Source organism: Sinocyclocheilus anshuiensis, unplaced genomic scaffold (assembly GCF_001515605.1).
Source record: "Sinocyclocheilus anshuiensis isolate Anshui unplaced genomic scaffold, SAMN03320099.WGS_v1.1 scaffold348, whole genome shotgun sequence".
NCBI lineage: Eukaryota > Metazoa > Chordata > Actinopteri > Cypriniformes > Cyprinidae > Sinocyclocheilus > Sinocyclocheilus anshuiensis.
This window is the reverse complement of record NW_015555762.1, coordinates 1,161,652-1,183,431: the sequence shown is the minus strand read 5'-3', so window position 1 is coordinate 1,183,431 and position 21,780 is coordinate 1,161,652. Positions and strand designations below refer to the sequence as shown.

At 35.1% G+C, this 21,780-nt stretch overlaps 1 protein-coding gene across 1 annotated transcript in view; it reads left to right on the top strand.

Annotated features, from left to right (window-relative positions):
* The window catches only part of LOC107673991 (partitioning defective 3 homolog B-like), a 176,434-nt gene that overhangs the window by 62,221 nt on the left and 92,433 nt on the right, over positions 1-21,780 (top strand). Inside the window, exons 5-10 of the mRNA XM_016467843.1 lie at positions 5,965-6,056; positions 11,751-11,837; positions 14,574-14,699; positions 16,888-17,324; positions 20,578-20,717; positions 21,043-21,168. Coding sequence (XP_016323329.1) covers positions 5,965-6,056; positions 11,751-11,837; positions 14,574-14,699; positions 16,888-17,324; positions 20,578-20,717; positions 21,043-21,168 — 1,008 coding nt within the window. The remainder of the gene's footprint in view (positions 1-5,964; positions 6,057-11,750; positions 11,838-14,573; positions 14,700-16,887; positions 17,325-20,577; positions 20,718-21,042; positions 21,169-21,780) is intronic.

Here is a 21,780-nt window from a genome sequence, read left to right as displayed (position 1 = left end):
GTGACATGCGTTCTTTTCGGTTCATTAAAGATTAATCTTGCAGCGGCATTTTGGATTAATTGTAGAGGTTTATTAGTTACATATTAGGCAGCAGCACAACTGTTTTCAGCATTGATAATAATAATAAATGTTTCTTGAGCAGCAAATCATCATATTAAAATGATTTCTAAAGGATCATGACACTGACGACTGAAGTAAATTACATTAAATAAATAAATAAATAAAATAACCACTTTTTAAAATAAATATTTAATATTAAATATGTATTAATTAAAGTTTTACCTTTATACACACACACACACACACACACACACACACATGCTAGTGTTTTTTTTTTTATTAAAAAAGATGATGAATATAGATAAAGTAGAATTAAAGTAGAATAGAAAGTGCTAGAGTTAGAGGGTCAAATAAAGGTGGAACAGATGTGTTTTTAGTCGTTTCTTGAAGATGGACACACACACACAATTAAAAAAACAGTTATTTTAAATTGTAACAATATGTCTGTTTTTATTGTATTTCTGATTAAATAATACAGCCTTGGTGAGCATAAGAGACTTTTTCAAAACCATTTAAAAATCTTACAGAGTCTTACTAAACTTTTGAATGGCAGAGTAAGTTTCAAAATGAGTGAACAGTGTTTAGGATTTTGCTGTATGTCTGTACTCTCAGTGCTTCAGACTCACACAGAAAGCCAACGCAGTATATTTGAATTCTGAGTGTGACAATTCCTAAATTGTACCACTTTCAGGCTCTTGGAAACTGCTGAGTGTATCAGGACTACATACATAAAACTGTCCAATATCTCTAAAATATTAGCATCAAACGGGAAAAGAAAGTGTACTGCAGTTGTTAGGAATTCATAGGGTGTCTGCAAAATTACGGCTCATGCACACATCTGTCCCAGATGGCTCTGAGTGACAGTAATCATTGTGGTGCACTCCTCAATGACAGGGTGAGGGCATGCTAATACATCAACGACAGCAATTTTGAGATGGTGAGGATTCATAAATATATGCGTATTCTCTCTGCACCCAAATAAATATCTGCTTCTGTCAGTGCCACCGCTGCAGATTCCACTTCCTCCTGCAGGATGTCTTCAGCACTCTTAAGAATCAGGTGACGCTTGTAAAGGATTCTTGGAGACTCTAGCTCCAGATACATTACCAACATGATTTATATAAATAGGACGTGTTCCTGGATCAACATTTCTTTCAAACAGTCAGTGCCTAGTCAGAGGCCAGCTTAACCTTAGATGATAACAACAAAAGAATAATAAAAAAAAGGCAAAACAACAAGCAAAGGAAACTAGCAAACTACCGAATCACTCAAAAAATAAACCAAGAATAAACCAACCAATGAACCAGCTAATGAACAAACACACAAACTAATAAAATAAAGAAAGGAAGAAAGGAAACAGGCAAACTACTGAAACAAACAAAGATTATTAAGTTTAAAAATAAACAAAAAATAAACGAAAAATGAAGGAAGGAAGGAAGGAAGGAAGGAAACAAAAATAAACGAAAAATGAACCAACTAAGAAAGAAAGAAAGAGAGAAAGAAAGAAAGAGAAAGAAGGATCAAAAAGTAAAACAAAACAAAACAAGGAAACATGTTAACTATCGAAACAAACAAAAAATAAACCACAAATAAACAACCAATGAATAAATGAATGAACAAACAAACAATTGCAGAAAAAAGCTTACCAAAACAAAGTTACCTGGTTAATCTTTTTCACGTTTCCTTGGTTGGTAGATGCACTGGGGACCTGATTATAGAACTTAAAACCTGGAAAAGTCAGATTTTCTTCATCTTTAAAGTAAACGAGCAGTTTTTCAGTGGCTTGTCCCCAGATCACAGCATTGTATGAAAATCAATTAAAGGTCCCAGGTGTTTATTAGAGTGCTGACCATAATTGCACATCTCACATTCATGTTTATGTGTGCTGGAAGGTCTAGACAACCTCCTCAACACATCTGATAATCATTTTGTCTTCAGTCTAAAACATGACCGACAAAGCGAGCAGAGAATCTCCATCCCTCACTCATAAGTACCTGACTCTCCTGTACGTACAGCTGAGATGTGAACAGAGCCCAGACAAACTCCTCAAATCATTTAACAGTGTGCCGTGCTTCAGTGGAGGTCACCGCCGGCTGTGAGCTTGAGCTTCTGGGACTAGGGCTGGGTATTGTTCAAAAATGTTTTGATACCTTGACTTCGATACCGGTTCCTGAATGATACTTTTTTCGATACCAATTTTATGAAATAAATTTTAACAAGATTGCATTATCTTAAAAAAAAAATGTGGGTTTTATTTTTCAGCTTGTTGACGTTTATACAAACTCAAAGACTCATCTTCTGAGCCACTGCACATTAGATGGCAATCGGAAGTTATTGCAAACACTCGATGGTGGTTTAAAGTGAGTTTTGAGTAAAAGTGGAATATAAATCTTATTTATTGTCTTATGTAGCATGATGCTACAGTTTGCATGAATGGTCACATAACACGCGCTTTCGGTCGTGTAGTATGAACGGACATTTGCATATAATCGGAACTCCACGCAGCTTCCGTACTACTCTCCATTGGAAATGAATGACTGAATGTTTGTCGGAGATAGTGGAAAGCCGGCTTGAAACACAGTGGAAACACCAGTATGACAAGGATCGTTTTCATTTTAAAACATAAACGCACCAGTGTAAATGTAGCCTTACATCTAAGGGGGCTGGGACGCATTCGCACTACAGCCTCACGTGTGCGCCAGATCTCTGAGTGTAACCGGTGTAAACTAGTAGGTGTGTTCGACTTGACGCAGACTGACTGTGCGGACCGGTCGGTGTATTACAGTGCCACGAGAGCTAAAGAGAGCAGACTGCTCTGTGCGCTTTCGAATCGCTCTCGCAGATGTCAAACACTGATCGATCTGCTCCGCACCTCTTCTAGTCGAATACACCGGCTAGTGCTGCAGGCTTATTGTCTCACTGACGCTGATGAGATTAACCCCTTAGGTATCGAAATTTGGTACCGAACGACGAGACGTTTCTCGATACTCTATGGTATCGAGGCATTTCGGTCGGTGCCTAAAAAGTATCGAACTCGATACCCAGCCCTACCTGGGACAGATGATAAGAGCTTCTGGGTTCCCCTTCTCTGCCATAACATGAACATGAAGCTCAGAGTTCCTTCAGGGAGTTTTGGAAATCAGAAAATACACGAGATTTACACAAGTAGGACATTCCATTCTGATCTGATGGTCCTGGAACAACCTTACTCATAAAATGATGAGGTTCATAAAAATAATATTCAAGACCCCAAAACTAATTCTACAATCAGATCTGGTCCGGTTATGAAATGTTGTTCCAGGAACATGTTCTAGTCGGTTTGATTTCATAACTTGCTCCTGAACCATCAACATTTACTGGAACAATATTGCACTGAACTCAGCAAGACCTTTTTTTTTTTTGCTAGATCAGATCAGAAAAAAAGCAGCTTGTACATGAAAATTATATTTATTATAAACACTAACTGATGGCTAAAGTTGAGTTAAATGCCAAGCATTAAAAGGCTCAAATACCATGGTGTAAAGTATGGTATACCAAGGTACTTTAAAGAATACCGTGGCATTACCATGGTACTTTTTAACAATTTGGGTTAGTGCTTTTGTTGCTAGGTCTTATGTTAGAAATTGTGCTGAGTTATCATGTACAGTAGATTGATGATCCGGCTTTGCTGTTGTAATATCTGTCAGATCTACAGTTAGCTGGATGGATGTGATGGACTCAAAGGTCATAGATAAACACATTTGTGATGCAAATCTCTCTCTCTACACACACACACACACACACACACACACACACACATGCACACACACACGCACAGTCTCTTACAAACTCTCTCATTAGGCTTTGACATTTATTAAATTACTGTATTCCCAAGAGTTTAGCCAGCGCTCATAAGTCTTATGTAAACAGGCCGCGCACCCCAAGAGCCAAGGACACACACATTTAATATAGCCTCCGCTCGCACGGCTGATGTGTCTGACCATGAATGTTTTACTGTGTTTACTTCAAGCATATTTAGGTCGTAAACATATCAACCAAATCCTTGGATAATGCCTGAGTCAGTTTTCCCCCCTGTTGTTCTATGAAGTTTCCATCAAAACCTGCAGAACCTTGTTTTCCAGCATATAAGTTGCAATTTTTTTGTGTTGTAAAATGTTTGTTTATGAAACAAGCTGGGACTTATATAATGCAATTAACGTCAAGCACACAAGACATGGAAAGTGACACATTTGTGTTGCTGTTCATTTATTTATAAGTTTATTTGTGTAGTGCATTTCCAACACATCTGTAGTTTCAGTTTTGCTGAAATTATTGTTGGCTTGGCGTTTATAATACATTTATAATTTATGTTTGTTTTCTATTGTATTTTTGTAATTTTTGTTATGAATACCGTTAAATTTAAAGAATTTGTTGTATGTTTTGTTTTATTAACCAATATTTTACATTTATATTTAATTGTAATAATACAATGTGACTTATACGACTTCTTTTTATCTCAACTCTCAATTTTGACCTAGTGCAATGTATTTTTTGGAAAATACTGTACTTGGATCGAGTTGGATTACACAGTTTTAATGTAAACTAATAAACAATGTGATGCATAATTTGGCAGTCATATATATATATATATATAAATGAAACTGCTAACACTGAAAAAATATATACTGTATATATAAAATAATAAAAAAGTAATAATAATAAAAAAAATATATATATGTATTTATTTATTTATTTATTTATTTTCAGTGGTGGCCAGTTTCATTATCGTGACTATTATAAAAAATAATAAATATTGTATTTTAAGTCTTGTAATGTTTTGTATATAGACACATACGCAAACACACACACATTACATACATTATTTACATTTTCAGGTTGCATGCACAATGTTTGCATTTTGTATCTCCTTTCAGATTTGTCAATAAATATTTTTTTGTATATTACAAATTGATCGATTGTAGTTTAATTGGCTGTGTTACTAATAACCCAATACCAACAAATGATATATTACAGCTCTCTACAGCTGCATTTATTTGATAAAAAATACAATAAAAACTGTGAAATGTTATTACAATTTACAAGAACTCTTTTGTATTTTAATATATTTTAAAATGTAATTTATGCCTGTGATGAAAAGCTGAATTTTCAGCATCGTCTTTAGTGTCACAAAATCCTTCAGAAATCATTTTAATATGTTAACTTGCTGCTTAAGAAAACATCTCTTATTATTATCAATGCTTTTTTTGCTTTTTAAGCTTGACTGTGTCTGCTTTCCCTTTTCAGAACTATTATGTCATCCGACCCTCTCTCCATTAAAGCCTCTCTATCTCTGGGTTGTCATCCTCATGTGTACAGTGTGCACTCAGTACAGGAGGGAGATGCACATTAACAATAGCCCCGCTGGTTCTGCTGGCCCTGTGGCCCTCAGGAGCATGTGGCCTAGCGGGGGGATAATAGCTCTCTACTCAGATTATCTAGGTCACTTTTTGTGTGTTTTCTGCATCCCGTGAGGGGGGGTCCCATGTGTTTGTGTGTGTGTGTATGTTTGGGTGGAGAACAGTGTGCATTGTGGACCAGCATTAGTGACGGCTCCACGGTGAGGAAAGTGGACTTTCCCTTTTATGGTGCATCATTTTGTTTTTCTTCATCTTTGTGTTTGTTTTCTTTTCATTTGCCTTTTATCTGTTTTGATTGCTGTTTCCAGATGAGATATTAATCGCTTAAAAAGAAATGAAAGGTGGACAGCGAGAGAAAGACGGCAAGGACGCAGTTATAGCATTTCAGTGCCAACTGTGTTCAACACTATCGGCATCCTGCTCAGTAGGCGACACTGAAGCGTGGTGTGGTCGTTTTGGGTCCTGTAGAGTAACTGAAGTCATGGTGAGTGTGTATTTGTGTTGACAGGGTGTCGGTCATGCAACCTCTGTGAAGGGAGGAGCCATGGACAAACCCAAGGTGGACGTCCCAAACTCCAGGACTGCACAAGTCGACTTAAGGTGAGGGAGTTTGTGTATGCTTAGTGTATGATTATGTATAAACACTCAAAATGGGGGTATGAAATAATAATAATTGAGTATTCATTTCAAGCAGCAGTCTGCACTGAGATGAATTTGGATCTTTGTTTTGTGAAAGGTTCTTTGTTGTCAGATTAAGGTTATTTCTGTGTGTGGACATGAGGTCTTTGTTGACACATTTTATATGTACTTATCTTTATATATCTTTATTTATATTTTGTTATTTTTTTAATAAATATTTAAATACATAGATATTAACATTTATTAACTACTTTATTTTTATTTATACATTTCTTTTTAAATATGTGTATTTACTTACATTTATTTTACATATTTATTTTTCATAATTCAATTGTTGATTTATTAATTCATTTATTAATTCAATTCTTTAAATTTGAATTGATTTTAATTTAGTTTGCATGAATTTTATTTATGTATTCTGATCAACTGATTATGTGATATTTATTTTTAAAAGAGCCTCGTTTAACAAGTGTTTAAGGATTGTAAAGCACTTTTTTTAAGCATTGAACTGTATACTATTTCAACTGTTCATTCATGTTTAAAAATCAGGTTTAATGTCACGTACTTAAACAAGCTTTTTAATGCTTATCTAGAAGCAGCTTTTCCTATTGAAATTCTTATCAAGCTGAAATAATGGAAACGGGAGAACTGATCTTAGCCTGGAAGGTTTGGCTCTTCTGAGCATTGTGATTTCAGTAGATGATTTCACGTTGAGATGTACGAGAGCAGCACAAGAGCTTATGTGTGTATATCGAAGTTCCCGGTCTTAATATGTACACTTGTTGCCATAGTCACGGGACGGGAGATGTACATATGTCACGTTTTCTCCATTCGTTCCTCTTATCGCAGGTCATGTCACCTCATCTCTTCTCCCTGAGAGAGGGATGGAGTTTATCTCTCGCCTCTCTTCACCGCTTCTGTCAATCAGCATTACTGATGCACACACACACACACACACACACACACACACACACACACACACACACACACACACATACTTTTACAGCTCATTAAACATTGAAGTGGTCTACAGTATTGCATCACCTCAGCTGAAGCCCCTGAGGTCCATCTGGGATTCAATCACGTTTTAATAAGAGTGCTTATGTATGTTCTCTGTATTCTCGGAGATAAAATCACTTCCCATTCCTACTATATATTTATTATTAAACTTTTGAGGTCTAGTCATTTTCTTCAGCTGGATAAGTTGGGTAGATGCTGTGGGTGAAGTCAGATAAGATGCCATTTAATTTGACACAAATAAAAATGAAGCTTTGAGGGAAGAGTAGAGCATTCAAGTTGACTGTTCAGCCAACAAATATTGAAATATGTCTCTTCACAAATTTCCAGTGGACAGAAACTGTGGAAAATATTATTGAATGGTGTGTACTTTGGTGTCTCAGTCACAGCTTTTTATTAAATTATGATTTACACATGATATTACCAAAGAAAAAATATAAATAACAGTGACAGAAATTTCTTGTCTCTGGCTTTAGTTCGGATGCCTCATTCAGTGTACGTTTATAGGAGTTTTTTGACTGTTTTATCATCCATTAGGCAAATATTGTGTAATAAGTATGTAATATGAGTTTGTTCAAATGTAAGAAAATGTAATAACAGACAACTTGGAAAACACCACTAAATAAATAAATTACAATAAACTACAATAAACTAAAGTAAAATAGTGACAAAGTAAATAGTAAAATATGAATATTAAAAATATAAAAAAACAAACAAAGAAACAAAAAACACAACAAAAATAAATAAATATAAAATAAATGGTTAATAAAATGAAATGTTCCTCTCTATATATATTTAAGCAAGAGTAATCGCAGAGACATTAGAAAACACCACAAAAAGTAAAATAAAACAAACTAAAATAAAGTAAAAAATAAATGCAAATATTAAAAATATTGAAAAAAACATATAAAATATAAACTAAATAGATCTAAATCTGCAAGATTTTTTTTTGCCTGTTTTATCATCAGCCAGACAAATACTGTAAATCTGTAATACGAATTTGTTCAAATTTAATCAAAAGTAATAACAAACACCTTACAAAACAAAGACAAGAAAATGAATATAAAATAAAATGAAATAAAATAACAAAATAAAATAATAAAATAAAATGAAAAATGCATATGATAAAAATAAAAATAAAACAAAAAAAAACAAAAAAACAAACAAAAATAAACATAAATATGAAATAGCAAGACATTAGTGGCATAGACAGCTAATTTAGGTTCAGTCAGTTTCTGAGGGTGTATGGATTCATGTGAAATTTCTTTCATTTGTTTTTCAGATAATTGGTGGAATTGTGGTATGAGACTAGAAAGTATTTCATGAAATATTTTTCTCTTTTATCTTGAAGTTGATCACAGGAACAGAGAAAGTGTTTTTCTCAGCGCACACAAACACTCTCTCGGTGTGTCGTGCTGTTGTGGTGTGTGAGCAGTAATAAGCTCTGTATCTGTCTGATGAGCTGCTGCCAGTCTCAGTTTTTATTCATGTAAATTCATGGATGCTCCGGGCCACACTGGGCACATGCAAATTGGCAGAGGGGTTTTTATTTTGGGAGGAATGCAAATGTAGGAGAGGTTTTATTTTTGTGGTGATGCACTCTGCAGATCAAGCCGTGCGGAAGAATGCCTGATCTCACTAGTTGGTTGAGTTTGTTTGTGTGTGTTGGTAGTTTGCATTATCATTTACCAGATGTGGCAGCGCTTCATAATGTCACATTGACAATAATCTGTTATTAGACCAGCAGAAAGTCACATGGAAGTTTATTTTTGCGCCCACTTACAGGAATGGCCTGTCTGACAGGTATTGACAAATCTTTTTCTTTTTTTCTTTTTAGGGTTAGTATTTATAGAATATATAATTTATAATAGTAAAAGTATAATATTTAAAATAGTAAAAATAAATAAATAAAAATATCTATCTATCTATCTATCTATCTATCTATTGTCCGTCCGTCCGTCCATCCATCCATCGTCTGTCTGTCTGTCTGTCTGTCTATCTATCTATCTATCATGATAAAATAAAGTAAGTAAAAACAATAAAATAAAAAAGTTTCGGTTAGTAAGTAACTGATTTGTCTAGCTTGTCTGAATCTTCCAGAAAAGCCTCTTTTTTCTGACAAAGATTGAGGAGCTCACATCCCTCTCTCTCTCTCTCTCTCTCTCTCTCTCTCTCTCTCTCTGTCATCTCCTCCTCTCCTCTCCTCTGTCTTTATTGTGATGGGAGATGCAGGTAGGCACCTTTGCCTTCGGCTCTCATCTCAGACTCACTGAATGGCAGTGACTCCGCTGGCTTTCGGCTCATTTGCTTGGTCATTAATGTCGTCCCGCAGGACATAAACAGCAAATGGATTTGCAGTGTGTGTTGACAAGAGTACAAAGTAGCTGCTGAATACTTTAGCTTTTGTGTGTGGGTTTGTGATTTAAATGCACTGACTGCTGTAGGCCAGAAACATACTCTTCACAAGTACACGGATGCGGATGCTGGTTCAATGCATTACAAACATGTGTTTCATATACTTGCATGCATTATTGCGTTACTGTGGCAGTACCAAACATCAAGTAAGAGGGTAAATGCTCAAAATGATTGTGCCATTAAACTGATAAAACAGGTTTTGGTTCAGGTTTTTTTTCTATGTTTTAAATATGTTTTAATTTGTTTGTGTACTTTTCCTTGTGTGTGTGTGTGTCTGTGTATTTGTTTAATTTTTTATTTACCCACTTGAACTATTTATTTTATTTATTTTTTTTAAATTCTTTTTGTTGTTTTAAATGTCTTTCTCAATCACATACACTCATATGTATTCTTCCTTATAAATAATTATTTTTGTTTGTGTGTAAGTACGTATGTATGTATGTATTTATTTACTTATCCACTTGGAATTTTTATTTTATTTTATTTATTTATTTATTTATTTATTTTATTTTATTTTTTTATTTTATTTTATTTTATTTTATATCAGTTTAACAGTACATTTCCTTTGCTATAATTAAATTGGACATTTTTAAAGTTTTACCACTTCCAATCTTTTATTTTATTTTATTTTTTTTAGTTTCTTTCTAATTTTCACATTTTTCTGTGTGCTTCTGCATTGTCAAGTACTTGTGTGTATTTATGTATTTATGCATGTACTGTATATATGTATGTATGTATTCTTGCGATCCAATTTTTTTGACTGGCAGACAATACATTGGCGAAAACCTGTATACTTTGTGAAATTTTACTCTTTCCTCCAAAAACACCTTAGCATTAATTAGGCCACCCACAACACCCTTGCAACCACGTAGCAAACACTTAAAATGTCATAATATTGTTGTAATGGGGTTTGCATGGGCAAACGGCACTCAAATTTACAAAATTTAGTGTATCCTGTGTGTATTTGTTTGTGTTTCAATTAGGGTTGGGCCGATAGACGATGCCATCGCCCATCGCCGATGGCTGATAGACATCACGATGTTGAGCCGGCATCATGATTCCCCAACCCCCCGCAATCCGTCGCATCCCAATACCGTATTCGGAAAGAAAATGACGTGCGTACGGAACCCCTAAAGGGAATAAATACGTGATGGGAGGAAAATATATATTTCAATATTTTCCCTCGCAGTTATATCATTGGGTAATTATCCTACATATATTTCGGGCATCAGGGAGCCGCTATTATACCTGGCATTGAAACTTCTTTTGAATGCACGATGGCTTTTTAGTTTCACTTTCACTTTCGAGATTCGCGATCGCGCGTACTATGTTTATACTATGGAGCGGCAGTACTTACCACACATTTTACAAGGTTAGATGTTTGTCAGAGGTGCACAGGATCTGCAAATCATTCGCCATCGTCCTCAGTCATCTCTCCTTACTCTAAGTGGTAAGTGAAATTTTATTTACTGTAATGTAACAGGCAACCATTACACCGTGTCTACACCGGACGCGACAGTTATCATGTCACACCGCACCGCACCGTGCCGCATCAGCTAAAGTTTGTCTACACTAGACGCGACAAAGCGACCTCTGAAAATCATTTGAAATTTATGTCAGCACGTCATAAATAGAATGCGGCAGCAGTTTACTGTCGGGGATTTGCATCCAGTGTAGATCACTGATTATAATAAGTTCACTGATCTATATATAATGAATCTCTATTATAGATCAGTGGTTCTATAGTATTTTGCCGCGCTGCTCGCTTTCGGTGTAGACACGGTGTTAGGAATCGTTATTTGTTTTCCGTGCCTTATAAGAGTTCACGCTTCAGCTACCACTCCCCCCCCCCGCCGATGTCATCGTCCATCGCGATGTTTCACTGTAGACATTGCCCAACCCTAGTTTCAATGTAAGCGTAAGGTCAGAGGAGTGTCATTGAACACTATAGCGTTACACACACTTCGAGAGCTCTAGGAAATGATGCAGGTGACAGGAGGAGCACTCCATTGATATCCAAGACCGGTTATACGGTTCCCACCGTAATTGTTTTTTGGCTTGTCATTTTGACGTGTGACTGTTGTTCTGCTAATGTAATTGCATTTCGCTGAAAGTTTCCACTTCCAAAATATATTTTTCAGTTTGTGGAAGTCGTTTTCCTTTTTTTTTCTGCCAAGAAAAATGCAACTAACCACCGTGACTGTTGTGCTTTTCTTACTGCAGCAGCCTCACACGGACGGTGGAGATTTCTGGAGACTTCGGGCCTCTGGGCATCAAAGTCATATCATACTGTTCCTCACTGAGTGGAAGGTAAAACACACACACACACACACACACACACACACACACACACACACACACAGACAGACACAGACAGACAGACAGACAGACAGACAGACAGAGACAGATTCATGGCATCTTTACACAGTTGCATGATAATGGACCATGAGATGCACTATACAAATTTGCTGTTGGATTCTCAAGTATTAACTTTTAGTTTGTAGACTTTGTTGTTTAGAAAAAAAAAACAAAAAACTTTTATACAGCTGACAATCTAGCAGCGTGAGTTTAAAGGGATCATTCACCAAAAAATGAAAATTCACTTAGTATTTTATGTCGGCATCCACCATTATGTGACCAGTTGATCAGTACGTGTAATTTACCGTAATTAAATTGGGCTTTTTTATGTTTGAGTCTTTCATTTATTTATTTAAAATAAATATTTAATATTACATTTAATTTTTTTAATTATTTTATTTTAAATTATTTTGTTTTGTTTTATTTTATCCATTGGTCATTTTATACAACATATATAATATAATTCTATTATATATTATATAAAACAATGTCAGCTGATCAGTTGGTAAGCTTGTCTCATGTACTATAATTAAACTTTCTCTTTTATGTTTTCCACACTTTGGATTTTGTTTTGTTGTTTTTTGTTTTGTTTTGTGTTTTTTTTTTTTGTTCTGTTTAGTTTTGGCCATTTTATTCAACACACACACACACATATATATATATAAATTATATAACAATGTCAGCTGATCAGTTGGTCAGGTTGTCTCATTTACTAGAATTAAGCTAGCTTTTTTATGTTTTCCCACTTTTGAGTATTTCTTTAGTTTAGTTTAGTTTTTCAGCATTGGCCATTTTATAAAACAATGTCAGCTGACCAGTTCGTCAGCTTGTCTCATTTACTATAATTAATTTAATTTTAACTTAATTAAAATTTTTTTTTTTTTATGATTTATTTTATTTTTCAGCATTGGCCATTACATAAAATAATATCAGTTGACTACTGGTCTAACTTAAGTAAATTTAAATAAAACAAATATGTTTGACTCTATAAAGGAGTAGCATTACCTTATGTCACAAACACTATCTAGGGCATGTGTGCATTACTTAGTAGTTTCACTTTCATAATATCAAAGTTATTAGTCAACAGTGTCCCATTCATGTTCGTCCATAAACACGCACTCACACACTTACAGGAAGTAGCTAGGAGAATGGCTCTTTCAGGCTGGATGAACAGGTCAAAAGTTAAGTGCTCAGGGCAAGGACACACACGTGCTGCATGACAGGAAGTCCTCCCTGGGTGGACGCTGACATGCTTCCTGTTGTTGGGGCCTGTGCGCCCTGTTGAGCTCCGGATGGAAACAGACCCTCTCTCTGTAGGTGGGCAAACCTGTGTGGTGGCCTGGTGAACTACTCTTTAGGGTGTGTAAGTCTCAAAGGAAACCCTAAAATCTTAAAGGAAGTAACAGCAAATGAAATCCTGTATTTAGTTCATTTTCCCAGTGATCACAAAATTGATCATTGAAAGGGTTGTCTGGAAAGATCACTTCTCAAAAAAGAAAAATGCTGATTTCTCCAATATTGAGAGTTCAGAAAAAGTTTCTAAATTATGTATGATATTTTCATTAAAATTATATTTTATATGTTTGGTTGACTGTATTATATTTTGATAATGAACAGACTGCGATGTAAGTTTGAATTGCTAGAATATGTGGGGTGTGTGCGTGTGAGGTGCCGGCGCGATCGAACAGCTGAAACATAAAAAAACTTGTTTATGGAGCGCCGCGCCACACTTCTGTTTTAAATCTGTTAGCTTAACTATTTAAGCCAGATATATTTCGCTTTTTTTAAAATTTTTTTAATGAAAACAAATTGTTATTTTTATTTAGGCCTATTGCTTACATAGGCTATACATTTTCCTTAAAGCATCCCATTTTGTCCCAAGGCTTGAAAACCTGTGCCCTAGGCTAGTTCGGTCCATGCAGAAACTTGTGAACGATGCTCTAGTTGTGGCATCACTGTTTAGTGACATCATTAAATGCTCCGGGAAAACGCGTCGTGTCGGTCACAGCGCCTTTTAATTGCTGTTTTGAATCCAGTAAATTAAATTTAAGCTGAATATATTACACTGATGTATAAACTTTTATATACAATTATCAAAACATTATTTATTTATTTATTTATCTTATATACTTCACATACTTTTATCATATACTTTTTTCTGTTTTCCCACCTTTTTATTCCCATATTTTATTTTATTTTTCCTACACCTTATAATAAATTCTGGACATATGTCCATACATATCTCCACTTTTAAATCCTCCAGTATTTTTTATTTCATTAATTATTTTTTTCACTACACCTTTTAGAATCTACATATCTCGAATTTTAAATCCTCCAATATTTTTTATGTCATTAATTTATTTCCCTAAACCTTGCTTATAATAAGTTCTGGACATATTTCCATGCACATCTCCATTTTTGAATCATTATATTTGAAATATTTTATTTTACTTTATTTTTTAGTTTATATTATTTTAGATCATTTACATAACCTCCCACTGCATCTGGCGAACAAGCAAACCACTAGGCCACAGTTCCACCACCATTTTATTTATTGTACTAACAAAACTACAGACATTTTATACAAGTCATTTTCAGTTGTAATCCAGCTACTTATGTAAAATTATCTTCAGTTATTTTCTGAATGGCCTTCCCTGTCTGAAAGCTGTTTGTTGGCTGTGTCATCAGGACTCTGGGTCTAGATATCCGAGCCATCGAGATGAACAGCTGCTCTGAACGAGAGGGGATCTTTGAAGAGGACGAGTGCATCGTGCAGATCAATGACACCGAGTTAATAGACAAGTCCTTCGCTCAGTGAGTGTCTGACTCTTTCATCCGTCACGCTTTCATTGTTTCTCTCCACTTCATTCTCTTCTTTCATTATCCATCTTTTGTGTTGTTTTTGCTTTCATGCGACTCTGTCCTAGTCGCTCATAGCGTGCAAACACAATCGTCCCGAACCATTTGTCCTCCTTGTTATCTATCACTGTCTCATTTTCCTCACCTTCTTGCAGAGTTTCAGTGCTATAACTTTAACACAACAAAAGAGAATGGTTTTCTCTTGCCACGAGTGTGGAATGGCCCTATTAAATGGCATCCGCGGCATCGGACAGCCTTCAAGAGAGCGTCAGATTAAACGAAGTGGCACTATTAGAGGAAGAGTTAGAGAAATGGCTATGAGAGTTAAAGGTTTTGAAGTAGAAAAGATAAAAGACTTCAATCAAGCAAGTCAATTTTACTTCTCCTGCGGCATCCTGAACTGAAGTTTGCTTTAACGCACATTTAACACAACATGAATCGATCCATTTTTTTCCTCTGACATTCACTTTTAGTATTGTTGGCCATTAATTGTCTGTGTTTTCTAAGTTTTTGTACTTGTTGATAACTGTTTGAAAATGTTATAAAATGGATGTTTCAGAATCTAAATTTGATTAGATGAGTCATGTTTTAAGTCAAAATTTAATCGTTTTCATGTTTAGAAATTTAATTTGGCTTCCTTCCTGACTAAAGTCTATTCAGTTTTTATTATTAAAGCATTTTTTCCATATTGAAGCATCACTTTTTTGCTTCTGTAACAGTAATATGATTGTTATAGTTCAAAAGTTAAAAAAAACTGTTGTCTTGGTGTAAGAATTGTTTTGATTATTAGTACTAATAAATGTATTATATTTCTATCGTCAGCATTAAAAGCGTTAACTTATGTGTTGCATTGAGCCTAATTAGTGATTTACAAGCTGAACAAATTTGTGTGTGTATTGTTGTAAAACCGCGAATGAAGCATCAGAATTGACGTTGTTGATTTCACGAACAATTTAAAGTAGAGAGATTCAGTTCTAGTGATTTCACTATGGTTGAAGTCGGCATAGTTCCAGTGAATTTTTGTTAAACTATGTTTTACACTATTAGGAACAAGACACTCAACTGTGGTAAAATCTGTAATGCACCACCAAAAGTTTAGTTTGACACATTTAACACGGCTTAAATTGTGTCAAATGACTTCTGCTGTTAGTAATGCTATCCATTTTTATAGGTTTTTATCAAATAAAAAGTCTGTTTGGATTAGCCACGTGAAGTCATTGTAAAATATGATTTATGCAAATGTGGCCGTATATCAATTGAATGTCATTATCGTAGTGCCATATTTAATTTTATGCAAATGAAAATTGGACCGTGAGGGGCAACTAATCAGAAATTCCTTCTTTTTCAATTGTGTTGTCTAAAATTTGGCATCTGTCCTTACTAAAATCCATTTAAATTCCAAATTAAAATGACAGTACTTCGCATATATAACAATCTTTGATCATTGTTGATTGGTACCAATAAACACCATATAGATGGGCAAAAAAAAAGTTTAATTGTATTTGTTGGTATCATCATTAGTATCATCAAAAGTGACAACATTTATGTTATTTATTTTGCAAATTATTTACAAAATGACTCATGTTGAAGTCGACATGAAATGGAAATTCACCCTATTGAATTTCCATTTATTTTCAATTTTTTTTATTTTTACTAAATGCATCTTAATGATCTTATTGTGGACTGTAAAATCTGTAATGCACAACCTTTCTTGGTTTATTATTTTAACACAATCACACTGGTCTGGTAAATTCCAGGCTGATCTTATGTAGTAAGGTGGAAGTGTTGAGAAGTGATTCCCACTCGAAGTCCTTGAATGGTGGTAATGAAGGAGGCTGAATTCATGTTATCTACAAATATGCATTACAGAACAGTAAAGGTCCTTGCACACTGAGTCCGAAATTTTTGTATGCGTTTTTTTCGTATTTGTCATCCTTTCCTTTCAAAATGCTTGCTACGTATGCGAAAACGCAGAAAATCGAACCTGGTCCGAATTTTTTTATGACAGATGAAAGTTTCGGAGTGCAGTGTGTAAATGTGATTGACACAACGTGAGGTCGTATTTATTTTTCAACGTGCGAAAATTTTGGACGAAAAATTCGGACAGAGACCTTAAGACATGTTTTCGCTCTTGATGTTTTAGGTCTCAAGAAGTGTTTCGCCAAGCCATGTCCTTGCCCACCATACGTTTGGAGGTGCTTCCTGTCGCCAACAGGCTCTTCTATGAAAAGAGCCTCATCGGGCAGCTTTTCAACAACACCGAACCAAACCCTGCGGTCCCTAAAGTCAAGAGTCCTTTCTTGGTTCATAAGCTCACTCCGAGCAATACATCGACGCCGTCTCCAGAGCCTCCTGCATCACAGACCCCACCCCAAAAAGAGGAGGAGCTTCAGCCTTCAAGACACACCCCCGTCCAAACGGATCATCACAGAGTTACGCCTTCTCCTCCAGTCAGTGCGTCACCTACCCTGAAAGATGGCAGCGAGAGCCCCACCCCCAAAAAGACCCCGGCCCTCGTCACGCTGGTTAATATGATCAACAAAAAGTCTGCGAAGAAAATGAAGATCGATTTGAAGAAAGGTAAGCTGGATGTGAAATCAGATCAGTACCCATTGAATTAAAAAAAGTTTTTGCTCAAAAATTATATCACATTATGCACATAAAATGGGTTGCGAATGTCATTTCATGTTGATTTAAAGTTTGAATAGTAGAAACTCTGTTCAGTTGACCAGAAGGTGCTGTCATGAGCCCTGCGATTTAGCCCATGTCAAAACTGCTGCATAGCAACGTCTGTACTTGTTCTTCTCCCTTTTTTCCTCACCTCTCTGTCTTTATCGCTCCTCTCATGTGATTGACAGCTGCTATTGTTTAAAACTTTAATGTCAGGTTCTCTTCTGGGACTCGAGATTTCATCATTTGCCATCTTTAGTATGCTGAATGGGCCGCTCTCCTCTATGACATCTCTCCCTCAAGTGTGTGTGAGCGAGAGAGAGCAATTCTCGGCTTCAGTAATCACACGTGTCCCTGCAGACGAGAGACTCGAGGGAATCGCTTTCTTAGCATGATTCTTTAAGCCTCTTTTTTTTATTTCTTCTCTTATTGTGTTCCTGGGTGAATCTTATGAAACCTGTCAATGACATGTCCAGGTCATATTTCAGCCCAAAATCAAAGTAAAAAAAAAAAATAATAAAAAAAAAATATATATATATATATATATGTGTGCACGTATATATAAGAATATATTATATATAAATCTATTCAATTTTTCTCATGCAAATGTCATCCTTTCATTGTGACATTTCATGACAAATATGTATATTTTCCCCAAATTATCATTAATGTAAGAAAATATAATTTGCTTTACTGTTCAATACCAGTAGCAGTACAATAAAATAATAGTATTGTGTTAAAGATGCATATTTATATATCTATTTGGTAGTGAACTACCTTTAATTTATGCTAATTTTACAAAAAAATAAATGAATAAAAAAAATTTTTTTTTTAATATCATGTTTTTACTAGTTTTTTTTTAATGGTAAAAAAATAATGATCTAAAAGTGTAAAGATTCTAATTGGAATATTTATTTTCTTATACAATAAATTCTAAAAATAAATATTAATTTTAATTGAATAAATATCAAAATAATTTAATACAGTATAAATAAAAATATATTTATGCAATGAATATTAAAATATGGGTCAAAGACGAAAACGGGTTTAAGCATAAAATCAATAAGTGTAATACTGCTTTAAATTGTTGTTGTTTTTCCCAAATTAAAAAAAAAAGTTTTCCGTTTATTTTAATTGCAATTTTGTTTTTGCTTTTCTGAGTAAAAAATTAATATCATGCATTTTTTCCTGATTTACAGAAGAGACCCACTAAAATGTCATTCAATGTAACAATCTTGTCAGGCATATTCACAACAAAAATCAATTTATGACATTAAAAGACTAATTACTTTCACCCCAAATGCTAATTAGTTGTAATTTTACATTTAAAAAATTTGCCACTATCCTAGGTTTTGCCCATTTGTCAGTAAGAATTTTTTACTCCGTTAAAACACAATAAAATTTAATATGCTCCCTTATTCTTTTATATATTTTAATATGTACATGTCAGAATAAGCATGTTGTTTGAATTTTTACATAAATATTGTGTTACACTGAATGACAATTTTTTTTCAACCAAATTTTGACATTTTATCCTTCAAAAACTAATTTCAAACCTTAAAAGTAGACACTTTACTTACATTTAATGTGTTTCTATGGACATAAAATCACTTTTGTAAATTTCTTTTGATGCGGACATCTTAACGTCTTTGACCCATATACTGTACATATCTATGCAATAAATACACAAATAAATGTAAAACATATGTAATTAATATAAACAAAATATTAATGTTTCTGCATTACAAAAATAAAAATAAAAAATATATTTTTTTCTCCCTAGTGATTTTTGGGTGAAATGTGACACTGACATGTTTCTGTGATATTCGCTCTTCCATCTCTTTTCAGCTTCCCTTCATCCAGTGCTTCAACTTCCTCTAATCATTTTATTTCAGACCACACCCTTTTCATTGTTTCTATCGCTCCTTTCACACCATCTCTCTCTCTCTCTCTCTCCTCAACCTGTATCCTGCTCTCTGCATCTCTAGTCTCCTGTAGATGTGTTCATGTGTGAAATTAAAGTGCAGAGCTGTCTAATCCCCGCAAGGAAACATTTATCAACGTGCAGGGGTGGAGACGGAGGTGTTCAAACCTCTGCAGAGAAACTGACAGCTTAAACACAGGTTATCAGTCCAGAGTGCTTGAAAGCTATCATCAGCGTACCGCTGACCTTTTGACCTGATCTTGGATCAGATGAGCTTGATACAGTATGTCAAGATCTACGAGGGTCATAACAGGGAACTGCTCCTTGTATGCTATCATTAAATTTAATATATGTGTTCTTGGCATCATTTCCACCATATTGCTCTCTAGACATCAGTATCCACTTTTGGAAAACCCATATTCATAGTCCGTAATTTCTAAAGCAGATTTTGGTCATAATAGTGTCACTCTACTGACATTGGCTTTTATGAAATTTACTAGTAATAGATATAGAAAACAATGTTATAATATTGGAAAAAAAAGTACACTGAGGTTTATTTCGTGTCAGTTACAATTTAGAGAACAAAGCCTCAAAAATTCTATTAAATTTTCAATGTTTAATTGTTTTGAAGAATGCAAAATTGAATTCAAAGATTAGAATTTTGATTCTGAGAAGTATTTTAAAAGGAACTTTCATTTGCAGTTTTCTTTGGCAGACCTTTCCAAATTTCCAGATTCATCTTCATATCTGTTGACATTCACACCTTTGTTGGTGAAATTTTCTCAATGCATGACGAAAATGATCAGTTCACTTGGTATGAATAGCACTGAGGTGAAAATCCAGGGCAATATTCCTTACTGTAACTAGATCCTTAGGATGTTGGCAAGTCTTCAGGACACTGTTGAAGGAATTTTATTGGAACAATTATGTACTTTTTCAACATGTCTTAAATATCTCCTATATTTTATTTGACACCTTAGTGAGTGTAACTGGGGGTGTAAATGCAAACACACTTTTTTGGTGACCGGAACCTTAGAAGAATGTTATTTTACATCATACGACGGGGTAAACTATTTTCAGACGTTAGTCTAGCTTTTGTTTTCCACACGGCTGAGTATACAACACACTGGTGAAAACGGCAAGAATTTGTGAAAACGGCAAAGAACCATTTGTCTGGTTTTCTGGTTCACTGGGTCATTAAATACATGCTTAATGTTTCTGGCCTTCCTCTGTCTGCAGGTACGGAGGGCCTCGGATTCACCGTGGTAACCAGAGACTCGTCCCTTCATGGTCCAGGACCCATTATGATCAAGAGCATCCTGCCCCGCGGAGCTGCTGTTAAAGACGGGCGGCTCAAGTCCGGAGACCGTATCCTGGAGGTATTACATGCATCCTGCGTCAATGCAGTCACGAGAGCTCAACCTGGAAAATGCTAAATCACAGATTATTTATAGGACATTAAATTATGCTATTCCTCTCCCGCCAGCTATGCAATTAAAAGGTATTGTTTTAATGCAATTTAAAGATATTGTTTCAGAAGGCTTAATGCATCCTTGACGTAATTAGGCCAATTGTCTGTCTTGTATTGCACCTGGCTGTGAGATGGAATTAACACTGACATGTTTGTCATCTCGGCACAGTGTAAATGGAAATTTTGCTCTCCGTTTTGACGGTTACAGGAAATAGCTTTCTCTCTTTCTCTAGGTAAATGGAGTGGACATCACAGGACGCACACAAGAGGAGCTGGTGGCTATGCTCCGGAGCACCAAACTGGGAGAAACTGTGTCTCTGGTAGTCGGAAGACAAGAGGAGTTTTTGCCCAGAGAACTGGTAAGACTATTGCCAAACTTCAGAGTGTAACAAAAATGAACAGTACCTTAAATTATACAGTGGTGGCCAAAATTGTTAGAACACTTGGCATATTAAAGAGGTTTCAGTTATTTTTGTTTAATTAGCTATTACAATACCCATAAAACGAACTATTGCCGGAACTACCTGCGACGGAAGGAATCTGCTGGAACATTGAAAATGATGGACTGGCCCCCTCAAAGCCCGGACCTCAACCCCATCGAGCAAATTTGGGGCGAGTTAGAAAATAAACTGGACAGATCTATTGTATGTTCAAAGGAAAGCCTTTGGCTTGAGTTGCAGAAGGCATGCGATAACATTAGTGTTGAACTTCTCAGGAAATATATTGACACTATTCCAGAGAGATGTGCTGCTGTAATTGCTGCAAAAGGTGGACATACCAAATATTAAAGTTAAAAGTGGATAAAAACAGTACGACTCACCTCATCTGATATTTGTTGTGCTCAGAAACCATCTGCATGTTTCATGAACATTATGAAATTAAATCATGTTTTGGAGGCAAAAAGGTCAATATTTTCAGATCTGACAGGTGTTCTAACAATTTTGGCCACCACTGTGTGTACAGTATGTGTG